Source organism: Ictidomys tridecemlineatus, chromosome 3 (assembly GCF_052094955.1).
Source record: "Ictidomys tridecemlineatus isolate mIctTri1 chromosome 3, mIctTri1.hap1, whole genome shotgun sequence".
NCBI lineage: Eukaryota > Metazoa > Chordata > Mammalia > Rodentia > Sciuridae > Ictidomys > Ictidomys tridecemlineatus.
Window position 1 is genome coordinate 39,761,606 of NC_135479.1, and position 15,596 is coordinate 39,777,201.

Genomic DNA, 15,596 nt, shown 5'->3' on the forward strand with positions numbered 1-15,596 from the left:
TGGTGAGGCTGGCCTCCAACCTGTGATCCTTCTACCTCAGCCTAATACTCATTATATGAAGTGACCAGCACAAGGTCACATAATATCTGCTGGGACCAGAACTTATCCCTACCCCCAGTGCTCTTTTTACCTCAACCCAGACTTAAGGTCAGCACTCTATTTTCAATTAGAGTACATAATTTGCATTATATAGAACTGTAATTAGTGAAACCACCACTTCAGTTCCCAGAAAAAAATTTATAAAGGCCACTAAGCTTTGCTATACAGTTTTTTGTGTGAGAGGCTTTGTGCTTTGTTAATGGTAACAGTGACTGACAAAAAGGGCATAAGCCCAAGCTTCTGAAGGAAAGCCCTGACTTGAATTTAAAAAGCTCAACATAATCAAAATTAAGGATTTAAGTTTTAAACTATTACACTAAGCCATTTCTTTATTTGTTTTTTGGGGATAGAGCAGTAGGTTGTTTTGCTTTTTGTTTTTCAGTGCTGGGAAACAAAACCAGGGCCTTGCATATGTTAGGCAAGGGCTCTACCACTGGGCTACATCCCCAGCCTCTATTATATTTTCTTTTATAATACCTGAATTAACTAAATTCCTCTAAGGAAAAAAGCAACCATTATTTCACGACTGAAATTCTCTAATTCTCTAACCCTTTGGTTTATTAAAGTATGCTATTATATAAAAAGTAATAAAGCAGAAATGTAAAGCAATACCACTTTTCTCATTTTTTTGGAAATTATATTTAATAAAAGTATGCATATGAAAAAAAATTAAATGTGCTATTACTTTCAGCTGGACAGACTACACCCAACAATGGCCTCCCACATCTCTAGCAACTCCCTAGAAATCCCTAAAGGAAACATTAATTTGAGTTCAGTTTACCGCTTGGCAAGAATCTGGCTCAGTCTTCTCTTCATCACACTTTTCCAAATTCCCTCATCATGCCAACCACCCGTCTTCACCCCCACCCTCCATTCTCCTATACTTATTCCCTGTCCTTACTTTCTGGATTCCAAACCTTAGCAACACAAACAACCAGATCATACCCTGAATCACATCATCTTTAAGAATACTGCAAGCTGGAAGATTGTTCTGTAAATACCCCTGACTTACAGCTGGTCCCTAATCAGAAAAAAGTAACAAATTCTTTAACACAAAACTCTATCTCTTAAAAATGATCTAAAACTTCCTATTTTGCTTCAGGCCTCATTAATACTGTGACAGTGATCCATCTGTCTTACTTCTCCATCCTTTTCCATCACCCAAAGAATTTTAAAAGAACCAAAAATGAAAACTATATCTGATTTCCAAGTCAGATATCTCTGTGTCACCTAGACAAGGAGTACTGAGATGCAAGCACCCCATGCTTACATCTCTATTCAGTAAACTCAGATCTCAATTCAACAGTATTTTCTGGGCATCTACCACAATAGAGGCATAATCCACATACTCCTTCAACAAGTACTAGTTATGTAATTCCTCTGAGACAAAACTATTCCAAGTACCAATAATACTGCAGTAAATAGGAAAAAACAGCTATCCTCACGAACCATTTATCCTAAGTGGAAAAGAAACGTTAAACAAGTAAATATGAAGTAAAGCAGAGATTGCTCAAAGAAGATCTCTGAGGAAGCAATATGTGAGCAAAGACTTGAAATAATATGAAGAAAAACACTCATGTTATCATCAGGCTGAGATCCCATTTCACCTGCCATTCGGTGGTCTTGCAGGTTACTCAAACACCTGCATGCTGTTTTGGGTTTTTACTGTATAGTCAGTATACAAAATTTTTTAGTTTTTATTTGTTTGTTTATTTATTTTAATTGTAGATGGACAAATATCTTTATTTTTATTTATTCATTTTTATGTAGTGCTGAAAATCGACCCAGGGTCCCACACATGTGAAGCAAGTGCTCTACCACTGAGCTACAACCCCACCATGTTTGAGGTGGGTTTTTTTTTTTTTAAACTTTGTAGCATTTTACAAAAACACTATGTAGAGTCAAAGAATTATATTGAATAAGCCTAGGATTGGGGGGGGGGGTCAGGCTGAACAATCCAGATGAATATAAATGCCCCACAGCCAGAACAGTTTAAGGGATTATGGCAAAAAGGACAATATGCCAGCTGTTTTTTTAAAGAAAGTAAAACAGAAATCAGTGTACTGGGTACTGGATACAGTCAGAGGTAGCTATGGCTAAGGAATTTGGACTATACTGGGAATGAGGAAGATCCTTAGGTAATGTAAGGTATAAAATGCTTCACCTGAGATTATATTAAAGAAAGTAAATGTACAAGTAATTGTCATACAAAGCAGAATAATTATACACATAATATGTAAATATGGGTCACTGAAAGAGTAATGATCACACCAAAGTCTATAAGGAAAGATTTCAGAGAAGGTGGACCTTGAGATAGAACTATGTAAAGGTACAGCAAAAGGAGCAGACAGGGCTGTTCAGCAAACATCCAGGCATCTAACAAGACTGACATATTTGGTAAATTTAGTAGAGTGCCAGTAGATCAAGCTGCTGTAGAAAGCTGTATCATAAAATATCAAGAACTACCTACTGACAATGGAGAGCCACTGAAGGCTCAAGCTGGAGGGAAAAAAGGAGAGAAATGAAATGATTGGAATAGTGAAGTTTCTTCTATAGTCCAAATAACAAATTATTAGGAACTAAATTAGAAGGTAGTTGTAAAGAGAAAACAAATACAAAAGAGGTGGAGAAGCAGACATTGAAGACAGCTGCATGAAAAGAATTTAACAAATGGTTGGATACTGAAGTTGGTGATACTGAGTAGGGGTATAGCTGAAACCATCAGGTTGATTCATAATCTCTTCCCCAAAAAATAAATAACCTATTATCCACAAAAATTACCAAAATATCCAGCAACTTGGGAGTTTGAGGAAAGAGGATCACAAACTCTGCCATCTATCAAGAACCTGATTTGAAAAAAAGGGGGTGAGGGAGGTCAAGCCAGGCACAGAGGTGCATGCCTATAATCCCAGCAACTCAGGAGGCTAAACCAGGAAGATGACAAGCTCAAAGCTAGCCTCAAAAATTTAGCAAGCTCCTAGGCAATTTAGTGAGACTCTGCCTCAAAAAAACAAACAAACAAAAAAAAAAAAAAAACTGAGGATGTAGCTTAATGGTAAAGTGCTCCTGAGTTCAATCTCCAATATAAATGGCGGGGAGAATATGTGTGTATCTATATATACATACACATACACACACACACACACACACACACACATATACACCCCTAATTAAAAAGGGTAAGGAATAGTGGTACACACTTATAATCCCAGAACTCAGCCTAAGGCAAGAAGAGATCACAAGTTCAAGGTCAGTTTCTGGACTTAGTGAGACCCTGTCTCAAAATAGAGAATCAAAAAGGCTAGGTATATATCTCAGTGGGAGTGTGCCCCTGGGGGGAAGTGTTCCGTTAAGACTCTGGCACTTAATTAAAAAAAAAAAAAAATTAGCCTTTATTTAACAGTAAAGTAACACTGATGATAAAAATGAAAAATGCCTACATATGCTTCCTCATACTCAAGGAAAAAAAAGAAAGGTGGCTAGTTCACAAAAATGTAATATGTAATGCAACGTAACATATACACAGTTAAGGGAGAGCCTAACCTGATGTAGAACCATATGACAAAGGCCAGTAAATCTCACTGGTCAATTAAAAGACGCCATTAAACTATGATTTGCATATACTTTCACAAAGATGTAAAAGAAATGATCATTAAACAAATGCAGTTCTGCTAACTGAAGTCAGCTCTATGTTCTAGGAAAGATCAAATTCCACAGACTTTCATGTGCAAAGGAGCAGCTTCTATAATTTTTCTGCCTAAAAAGTTCCATTAAGGGGCTGGAATTGTGGCTCAGCAGTAGAGCGCTCACCTCCCACACACAACAGGGTCTCACTAAGTTGTTTAGGGCCTCTCTAATTTGTTGAGGCTGGCCTCAAACTTAAAAGCCTCCTGCCTCAGACTTCTGAGTTGCTGGAATTATATGCCTGTACTACTGCTCCCAGCTTCAAGTAGCATTTATTAATAATTTTCAAACTAACATTTATTGATCACTCTACTTTATAGTATCCTACTTCAAACAAAAGATGGTGCCAGTTTAATGAGTACAAAGTACAATTTTTTAAAAAGTCAGGGTTAGATAAGTCTGATGTCCCAAATAAAAAGTCACCTTTTCTTTTATTTATAAAAATAAGCCTTGGGGCTGGGTCTCAGCAGCAGAGCGCTTGCCTAATTCAATCCTCAGCACCACATAAAAATAAACAAATAAAATAAAAGTATTCTGTCCATCTACAACTACAAAAAATAGAAAATAAGTCTAAGCCAGGTGCAGTGACACATGCCTATAATCCCAGAGGCTCAGGTGGTTGAGGCAGGAGGATCACAAATTAGAGGCCAGCCTCAGCAACTTAGCAAGTCCCTAAGCTACTCAGTGTCTTAAAATATAAAAAATAAAAAGAGCTGGGGATATAGCTCAGTGGCAGAGCATCTCTGGGTTAAATTCCTAGTACCCAAAGATTAAAATTAAAAAATAACTCTAATACTTTGGTTCAAAAGGCAGTCATCTAAATATTACTTGTGATCTACTATCAATTAAACACAGTTTTGCCCAAATTAAATATTTCACACAAATAAAGTTTATAACTAAGCTTCAAAGAATCATTAAGGCAAGAAACCAGATTTAACAAAAGACATGATTTCCAAGTGAGACCCATGAGCTCTTAGGTTTCTAAAATTCTTCATGATTTATTCAATATGCTACTGTGGCCTTTCATATCTTTTCCCTATATACAGCAAACAACTAGACATGTAGCCAACTAACAATTTTAACTCCTGACTACATACTATTAAATTTTTATGTATGGTTTAATTATCTGTCTTCCCTATTAAAAATCCTCTTGAGAACAGTGATAGTGTGTTTTTACAGTTGTATCCCAGTACCTAACACACAGCAGATACTCAATAAATCCTGATAAATGTATCTACAGGAAAGGTAACAACTATATTCTTCCTAAAAGATTCAAGCAATTGCAATATATCCTTAAGTCTGTCACTGTTTACAGAATGATTTTTAATTAAGAAGTTCAGTCATTACAGAGAGGCACTCTTCCATTCAGTTCAAGATCTAGTTTGAATTTGTAAAGAACATGTACAGAATTCGACATGGTGGCACATGCCTGTAATCCCAGCTACTCAGGAGGCTGAGGCAGGAGGATCATAAGTTTAAGGTCAGTATTAGCAACTTAGCAAGACCCTGTCTCAAATAAACAAAAAGGACTGGGGATCTAACTCAGTGGCAAAGCACCCCTGGGTTAAATCCCCAGTACTGGGGGGGGAAGAGAGAGAGAGAGAGAAAGAAAGAAAGAGAGAGAGAACATGTACAGAAACATCAGAGTCACTTCCGCACACATGAGACACAACAGATGAATGCTCACCCCTCAATAAAGGCATGTACATAATATAAACATGCCAAGAAGGGCTGCCACAAGACTTAATTATTGCTCATAAAGAGCATTGTCACACAAGATGAAAGGTACCACAGACACAGAAAACATTACAAAGGTGTGGCAATACAATACCTCAAAGACAAGAATCAGTTTGTGACCCTGATGTAATGAGGATTCCAGGGACCACTGACAATCTCCACTTACAAAGCAAAGCATGGAACAGACCCAAAGTATCAAATGTCCTGTAACAAAGAGAAACTGACATGATAAGTCCTGAGCCATCCTCCCAGCTGTCCCTTCCACCTAGTACCACTGTGAAGCAGGCATTTCTCTCACTAAAACACTTTTTTCCATATAATCTACTTTCTGTCATTACCATAGCTTACCTCCTGCCCTGTAGCTGCTTCCATATCAAGAAACAGATCAAGAAGAGACCGGACTAGGCGAGCTGCTTTAGCCTTACTGATGGAATTCAAGAAGGGTCGTACATACTTCAGGAGTCCCCCAAGCTCTGTATAGAAGGCAATTGAGATAAGAAAAAAGTAAGCATCAGTATCAGGGACAAAATACCCATTAAAACTGACCCAAAATAATAAAAATCAGTACTTACATCATTGAAATTAATCTAAATGAAACTTACTAGGAATTTAAAGCATTCCCAGCAGGAAATAGAGTAGCAAAAGAAAGATTAATATCATATACCAAATTTGTATTTTATTTCCTTCTCAAGACACTGGATGAAAACCCAGAATAAAAAATCTTATATCTATGCCTCATTTACCCATCTTAATGAAAGATTATGTGCAAAGTACTCCTATTCTCAAAAGTCAGTTTTCTAGACCATGAAATGTGCTATACCTCTGCCCACCTTGTACAAAAATCACTTTCTCACAATCAACAATTACCAAGCTAAAGGAGTATATATATCCCAAGTCTACCTTTGCAGTTCTCCTCAAATAGAGACTTCCAATACCAAGTTTCCTTCCCTTCTTGAAGTAATTCTTGAAGGATCCCCAATATCGCCTTTAGTAGTTATCACTTCCTCAGCATTCTTCTGAATAAACTTTCCACATAGAGGTTAAGGTGTTTTACCCTTAAAAGTTTTACTATACCCTATTTTTTTAAAAAAATTCCCATTAATCAGGGCTGGGGTAGTAGTAGAGCACTTGCCTAGCACATGTGAGGCACTGGGTCCAATCTTTAGTATCACATAAAAACAAATAAATAAAATACAGGTATTATATCAATCTTTTTTTTTCTTTTTAATATTTATTTTTTAGTTCTCGGCAGACACAACATCTTGTTGGTATGTGGTGCTGAGGATCGAACCTGGGCTGCACGCATGCCAGGCGAGCGCGCTACTGCTTGAGCCACATCCCCAGCCCCTATTATATCAATCTTAAAAAAGATTTTTAAATCCTACTAATCTACAAAATCTGAGTCTTAAAAAACAATTCTCTTTCAGTGAGAGAAATGCCTGCTTCTTCCCCCTTGTAGAAGAAAAGAGAACAGTACATGAACACTAAGGGAGAGACTTTAGAAAAAGAGATACATGCTTGTCAAACAAAAATTAGAGAATGTCTCTACTAAACAAAAGGAAGTATTTTTGCAATATAGGTTAAAACTACCTCGGTGCCTCTTTAGTACTCTCCTGTTGTAGACTCACCCCCATGAGAACTCTAATTCAGGACAAGCGATCTTCACCCTCCTGAGAACACTAATTTGTGTCCTGAAATGCTCATCTGCCTGAGTAGTAAGAGGATGCACAGGACTGTGTCAGGTACTAAAAGGAACTCTACACAGAGTTCATCTTTCCCTTTCACTCCCCAGTACTGACCTTTGATTCCCAATGTCTACAACTTTTTCCCATTCTGCCCTCTCATTCACCTTCACATACACTACATTCCTGCTTTCAAGCTGCACTCATCCCACCATGCCATCTGACATCTGATATGTCTTCCCATCTTCTTGACTTATATAAGTTTTACAAAGCCTTTGAGGAATAGTCCTATTAAGTTTTCCATGCTAACTCCAGTCTATAGCGATGTTCCCCCTCAAATTGCTTTTTACATTTATGCAAATACAAATTTCAATTACATAATGACAGTTTTTAATTTTTTTAATCTTATTTATTTATTTATGTGGTGCTTGGGATGGAACCCAGGGTCTCATACATGCTGAACAGCACTCTACCTTAAGCTACATGCCCATAATTGTTTTTAAAATTTTATTTATTTATTTATTTGTTTGTTTTTATGTGGTTCTGAGGATCAAACCCAGTGCCTCACATGTGTGAGGCAAGTGCTCTCTGAGCTACAGCCCCAGCCCCCAACATAACTTTTTAAACATCCCTTCTCCTATAGCATTTTCTCCTATGCATGAACAATGTGACTTCTAGTGACGAAAATATTCAAAAGTAATCTATTCCAATGTTGATCAAACCAAACTATCCTTTTAGGAAACTCAAGCCTATACCTCCTCCCATATGACTTCAAATATTTAAAAATAACTATCATTTACATGTTCCTAACTTTCCCTTTCTCCAAGCTAAATATCTTTAGCTATTTCAATTGTTCCTCCAATGTCCAAGTTTCTAGAGTACTTATCCCTACAGTTGCCCTCCTCTGAATAAGCTCTAGTTTATAAAGGTACATTTGATACACTACTGAACCCAGAACTAAAGAAAATGCTCAAGAGGGGTATAATAGTAGGTTTAATTCTTTCTCTGGTTATTACATATACCACAAGATAGCATATTCTGCTTTTTTCCAATAGCATTCTTTGTTCAGACTGTTCAGACCACAAAGGTCTTTTTTTTTTGCATAAACTACTGTTAAGACAGGTAATTCCCCATCTTCCTCTGTTGTGATAAATACTTCACAAATGAATTTAATCTTCTTGGCTTTGGCAGTAACTGTGAATCTTAATTCTGTCCTCTACTGTACTGAGTCATCTACAAAAATAAGCATGCCTTCTGAAATGGCTTTAATCATGATACCAGATGCTGACAAGCTAAACAAGGATAGATTCCTATGACACGATACTAGAGACTTTTCTTCAGGTAGACAATGACACATTTATTAACACATTTCAGATACAGTTATTTAGCCCACTGTAAATTCCTAACTGTACCTGCTATATTAGAAATCATGGTAAATGTTCAAATATTCTGCTTAAACCAAATAATACAGCCTATATCATTTCTCTAATTCACAAATTGAAGTTTTGTTTTTCTATGAACGGCCATATGGTAAATACTTTTGGTTTTTAAGGTTATATGGTCTCACTGGCAGGTACTCATCTAAGCCATTATAGTAGAAAAGGAATCAAAGACAATATGAAAATGAGTGGGTGTGGCCATGTTCAATAAAACTTTGTTTACAAAAACAGGTGGCAGGATTCCTGCAAATCTACCAGTTCTAAAGGAAAGTTTGGCGTAATCTATTCATAATACACTGCTATAAGTCATTAAAATCTCCTAATCAAATAATCTGTCCAGGGCTGGGGTTGTAGCTCAGTGGCAGAGTGCTTGCCTAGCAAATGTGAGGCACTGGATTTGATCCTTAGCACCACATAAAAACAAATAAAATAAATTCTATCCATCTACAACTAAAAAGAAATGTTTTAAGAAAAAAAAAATTCTCAGGCTGGGGATGTGGCTCAAGCAGTAGCGTGTTCGCCTGGCATGCGTGCGGCCCGGGTTCGATCCTCAGCACCACAAACAAAGATGTTGTATCTGCCGAAAACTAAAAAAAAATAAATATTAAAAAAAAAATTCTCTCTCTCTCCCTCTCTCTCTCAAAAAAAAAAAAGAAAAAAAATTCTCTCCAGAGCTTCTTTGACTTTAGTTTATAATACAGTTTATAATATCTAGATCTAGTCTCTTCATTATCTTTTTGAAAGGTGAAATAATATTTACCTATCCTTAGTTTCCTTATACTTCTCCATCCTCTATGACTTTTCTAGGGTAAGTAGCTCTATGGTTGAATCTGATAGAACAAGTCTTTTGATATTCAAAGACAGAAATTGTCAGAACCTTATTTATTTAAAGAGACTATCTGCTGTCTTGTCTCTCACCTACCTGGGCTTTAATTCTCTCTTTCTGATGTTATTTCTATCTTTTTTCTGTTTGAAAATCATTTTCCTTCCTAGAAAAGGCAGAAGTAAAACATGAGCTAAGCATTCTGCCTTTCACTCCAGCATGACAACATTACAATATTTCCTTTAAGCAATGAGTGTTATTCTTCATGCCAACAGAGAAACAAATTAGCTCAGTTGTCACTGTTCAAGAGTTCATTTTTTCCACTTTAGTCTACTATTGTTTTATATTCATTCTTACATGTACTCCCTATTTCTTTCCATTTTCATATGTTCAGAGTTAAATTTTAAAATATCCATAAAATCATACTAATGTCTTCCCCCCATTCTCACTGGTATTTGCAATTATATGACCTAAATCTCCTTAGAAACTAACAGATTACTTTAAAGAGTCTCAGGCTTTGAAATCTGCAGATTGTGAGCCTAGGCTTCATGTCTGTGACACTCAGCACTACTTTCAATCACTATTATACATTAAACATCATCTTATTCACTAATCCAAGTGACTATTGTCAGTCAGGAACCTAATTTTAAACTCAAAATCAGAGTACTTAGCACACTGCTAGACTAAATGCATAATAAAGCAAAACTGAAAATGAATGGAAGATTAATGGAACAGATTTCTGTTCTTAGGGAACTCAAAATCAAAGAAAACAAACAATATAAATCTATCAATTATTAACAACAAAGGCAGGTAAATGAATTTAATGGGCCCCAAGACTTCTTTAGGATTTCTATTGTGTATATACCTACATTCATCAGTATCTTAGAAAAAATGATAAGAAATCTAGGAAAGTTTTTGAAAACCCTTATAATTCATTAATTTTAATAAAGCCAGGCACAGTACTGCATGCCTGTAATCCCAGAGACTTGAGAGATTGAGTTCAAGGACAGCCTTAGCAACTTAGTAAGATCCTATTTCAAAATAAAAAACTTTGAAAAATGGCGGGGGATATAACTTAGTGGTAGAGTACCTTTGGGTTTTCAAAAAAATAAAAATAAAAATAAGTTTCCAACAGGTTTAGCAACATACTTCTAAACTGATCACATATCGGGTCACAAGGCAAGGAGGGCAAGGATGAAAGATAAATAAGCAAAAAATAGGAATTTCAATAAAATAATAATTTCTTTAGATAAAAATTACTGAAGCACTGACTATATCTACTACTAAAGATATAGATTTATTTATTTATAATTTTTAATTATCCATACTCCTGGAGGAAAGCAGAGATGTGAATATTTCAACAACAACAACAAAAAAAATTTTAAGTCACTTCACCTGGCTTTATAATTCTTTCAGTAAAATTATAGATTATATTTTGCATGAACTAATTATCAATTATTTTGGAAATTCACTCACAGGCAAAAGGAATCCATAAATAATATCAAACAAGAAAGAAGTTAACCTAAATTGGAAAAAACCAACACCCATCAATGATAATCCATAAGTAAATAACTATAGAAAAGCAATAACTATGCCATGCGGCAAGGAGCTCTGAAGTGGGACTATGGTGAGTTCAAACCCTGGCCACACCATTTACTGGTAAGTTATTTAACTCCTCTGTGCTCAGTTTCCTCCTGTGTGAAATGGATAACAGTACCTACCTTTAAATTGTTTCAAGAACTCAAAAACATGTGCATTTTTAAAAGAGTTCATAGTTAGTACTCAAAACTCATTAGGTATGGTCCTTCTTACAGCTATTTAAAAATGACAATTTAGCCAGGCATGGTAGTGTAAGCCTGTAATCCCAGCAATTTTGGAGGCTGAACAGGAAGATCACCAAGTTTGAGGCCAATCTCAGCAACTTAGTGAGACCCTGTCTCAAAATGAAAAATAAAAAGATCTGGGGATGAAGCTTAGTGGTAAAGTATCCCTCAGTTCAATCACCAGTAATAGATAAATAATATTTTAAACTAAAAAAACCCATGTAAACACATCCTCAGAATTTCATACATCTCTACTCAACTTTCTACTGATTGAGCCAATAAGTTAAATTACCCTAATTTTAAAAAAAATTAATTCTCAAGTTCAAGAAGTTTTGGTAAATTTTTCTCATCATTCTCTTGGATAACAACATATAATTTGGGGGAAAGTAATTCACAAAGGCACTTACCATAGTTTAATTTATTATAATATTCAAATATGCTCTAAATTAACTTTTTTTTTTCTTTGCAGTGTTAGGGGTTGTACCCAGGGTCTCACACATGCTAAACAGCCTACATTTAGCCATGCCCACAATCCAAAATTCACTTTATAATGGACTAAACTAAATAAAATAAATAAATAAATAAAATAGCCCATTTTAAGTTTACACAAACTTCTCTCTAATACTATTACCACTTTACTGGTCAAAGGCCTTTTGTGAACAACAGAACTCTCCCCTCATTCCAAGGACACACCCATCATCAGAATATCATCTTAAACCTAGCCAATAGTTCAATTACAACTAAAGTGTTTGGCAACAACATGCATAAAGTCCTAGATACCAATGGAAAAGTGTTGAGAACAAATTATTTAATGTCTTATTCACTGTCTCAGAAAAAAAAAATGGTGAATCACTTGGATACAAGAACCCAATCATTTTTAAGCAAGGGGTTTAAAGTCACTACCCTTATTAAATACATCAAAGCTGCTCAATAAAATCACTAGAGACTACTATTGCCCATGTGTAAGGAAATACACTGACTATTCAAAAACCAGAAACAAATCACAGATTCCTATATCCCAATAAAAATGGATTTCCCTATCTGTAGAATAAAATTATATCGCTAAAGAACCAGGACACTGATGGCACACACCTATAATTCCAGTAACCCAGGAAGCTGAGGCAGGAGGATCACAAGTTCAAGGCCAGCCTATGTAACTGAGTGAGACACTGTCAAAATAAAAAAATTTTTGAAAAAGCTGGGGATATAGTTCAGTGGGAAAGCATTCCTGGGTTCAATCCCAAACAACAACAAAAAAGTTTAAAAGGTCATTTAATTTCCTTCTTAAAAAAACTGAAGATCAATAAGTTGCCAAGTAAACAAAACTGAATTTATATCACAAATGAACTGGGTGTGTAAAAGCAGTTTCATGTCCCTTCCCTTCAACAAAATACAGGGCCTTCAACCCAGAACTTCAGGTAAAAGCATTTCAAGTATGATCCACTTGCAGCACTTACCTGCAGCTTGTCCAGTCTTTGCCAGGAGAGACCCCAGTTCAAGGATGCTCTGCTCTTTGACCTGCACTGCCTCCTCATCATTTTCCTGAATGTCACGCTTCACTGGGAGAGAAAAATAAAAGTCCTCTTAAAATTCATATTAAAAGTAAGAACACTGAGGGAAAGTTCACACTCACAAGACCTATTATGAACTTAAACATATTAACCAACAAACTCTAAGTTTAAAAACTAACAAAAGGGGAAAAAAAACTCTCTAAACAAATAGAATGGTCATATATATGTAAGTCATAAAAAAAAAAATGGATTCCTCTCTTTAAACGTGCTTTTTCAGTCTATCCATGGGAATTTCCCTTGCCCAGAGACATTGAGATTTCTGTTGTGACCACTTGATTAAAATTAAAACAAGTCCTTCATACCTATGATGCTAAGCTCCATGCTAATCACTCTTTTATGTGAAGATATAAAACATGCCTATGCATCTCTACCATAAACTAAAATCAAATGACCAAATTATTGATGACTATAAATCAAAAGCCTTTTATTAAACTTCAGGTCTGTGGAAAGCTTCAGCCCATAGGTTTATTAGGGATAAACAATTCTGTGAAGGGCTCAAAGCTGCTATCAAAGTTCCAGTGTGATCTTGAACAGTTACACTTAGGAGAGACTGCTGCTTCATAATGGATTCAGGTGCTGTTAAAATAACTTTCTGTCCCACTTTCAACTGTTAATAATTATTTGAACATGTGAACATCTAATAGCCTCTCCAAGTTTATAATTTTAGTGATCATTACTAGTTACCACTTCTCTTACAAAGCATCATGACTTGACAAAAACCAAGATTTTGATACTCCATGATGCATCGAGTCTGAAAAAAGTAAGCTGTCACCATCATGACTCAAGTTTGCTCTTACAGAGAAGCTTTCAGGGAACTCCCTCCTAGTATAGTGGGCCAGAGAGAAATACTCTAATGGTAATGTTTACCATAATTTCTACTATCTGGAAGACAAAATATTAGGCACTAGGCTTAAAAAGGTTAAAACATAAAACACATGCTTCTCACATCAGTTTTAAATATCAATGTGAACTCAGAATAAAAAGATATAGGTAACAGTGATTGACATGACTCTGGTTTTGCAACTTTAACAGACTTGAGATCAAAACTTCAAAAGGGAACACCTTTTACCATATCATTCCTTCAAAGATGCATCTTGACTCCCAACTCCTCTCTTTCTCTAATACCCACAAAGATAAAGACATCAAAATCTTGTCACTGTCCTTTCTCCAAGCAAGTCTGAGCACCAAAATTCAACAGATTCAGTAAGTCAACACAAATACTAACATCGTGGAAGACCCACAAACACGTGCATTCCCGTACTACTTGTTGATCAAACCCGAAACATTTAAAAGACCACATTACTACAAGTGCCTGAAGAGTTAGCCATGCCCTAATTGAACCCTTCATGATTAAACATTGAAAGCCTTCTCTGTCATCACAAATTTATTTCTGTTCACACCTGAATCCCAGTAGAAAGCAACTGGATAGGACACCACTTTCAACTTTCCTGTTGTGTGCAGGTGTAAGACAATCATACCACAGTGTCAAGAAATTTATTTTTTTTCCTTTTCTCCAGCATCGTGCAGTCGGCTGGTTCCAGTTTCCTGAACTCCGCGACTGACAACTAACTCCCTGAACTAACTTCCAACCCTCGCTACAGAAGAGAACCGGACGATTTGTGAGTCACCTCCTCCAGCCCGGCAGTCCCACCGGATACTTAGCTCCTACATTCGCTCTACACCGAGCATAGGAACGTCTCGGCCATCTCCTCAAACAAATGCCAACCTGAGGAGTGTGTCACCCCTAAATTTCCAACATTCAGAAATATGCCCTCCTTTACTGGAGCCTTCCGTTGAGGGCTGGGATAAGTAGCAGCTCCCACGGTCCTGTGGAACCAAACTCCAAGAGAAGTGCGAGCACCCGCGCTCCCACCCCGAGCAACCTGTGCTGATAACAACGGCGGGAAACCCCAGCCCTGAGCCAAGGCCTTTCAACTCGACACTCGCGGACCGGTTTGTAACCAGGCGGCCGGCCGGCACTGCTCCGGGTCCCCGACCAGCTCGTGCGGGCCGGAGCAGGGGACAAGGCTGAGGAGGGGTGGGGGCCCGGTCCGGCCCTCCCTCCCACTCCACACTGAGCCCACCGTGAGTCAGCAGCCAGCAAGTGGACGCTCGGGATGCCTCGGGGCTTCCCATCGGACTGGGACCCCGGGGGCTCTCGGGGACCCCGAGCGGCCTGTGCCCCCGGCCCGGCCCCCCTCACACACACAGTGAGTCAGCAGCACCAGAGCCGGCTAGCCCGGCCCCTCTCCGCTGCCGCCGACCGACACAGGTCGCGCTGGGCCACCGGGGCCGCGGGGACGGCGCGGCAACCTTTACCGATGGAGTGGAGGATGTCGATGGAGGCCTCCCGGTCGGTGCTGAGTAGAGACTGGGCTCTCTGGAACTCTACCACCGCTGCCGCCGCCATCTTACCGCTCTCACACCGTCCCCGGCCGCGGCCGCCGACGCCGGAAACACACACCCGGAAGGCCCGCCCTCGCGTCCCTCCCCCGGGGTCTCCCGCCTCCCTTCCCGGGGCACCCCGGGAGTTGTAGTCTTTCTGCCCGGCGGTGGGCGACTGGTGACCGGGAGAGTGGAGGCGCTTCGGGGGTGGGTTGCCAGCCCCGCAGCACCGCCTGGTGGCCCTCCCTCGAGGAAAGGGGCAATGCTCAAGGTTAGTCCACTCCACCCCCAAAGTCCACTTCACTCAAATTCCTCCGAGAGGAGTTTTTCGACACCTAGCTAAGTATTCAAAG

At 38.1% G+C, this 15,596-nt stretch overlaps 1 protein-coding gene across 1 annotated transcript in view; it reads right to left on the reverse strand.

Moving 5' to 3' along the window:
• The window catches only part of Psmd11 (proteasome 26S subunit, non-ATPase 11), a 36,874-nt gene extending 21,536 nt beyond the window's left edge, over positions 1 to 15,338 (reverse strand). The window contains exons 1-3 of the mRNA XM_005327780.5: positions 15,178 to 15,338; positions 12,745 to 12,846; positions 5,869 to 5,993 (exon numbers count right to left, since the gene is read on the reverse strand). Coding sequence (XP_005327837.1) covers positions 5,869 to 5,993; positions 12,745 to 12,846; positions 15,178 to 15,268 — 318 coding nt within the window. The 5' untranslated portion in view covers positions 15,269 to 15,338. The remainder of the gene's footprint in view (positions 1 to 5,868; positions 5,994 to 12,744; positions 12,847 to 15,177) is intronic.
• Positions 15,339 to 15,596: the final 258 nt, after the last annotated feature.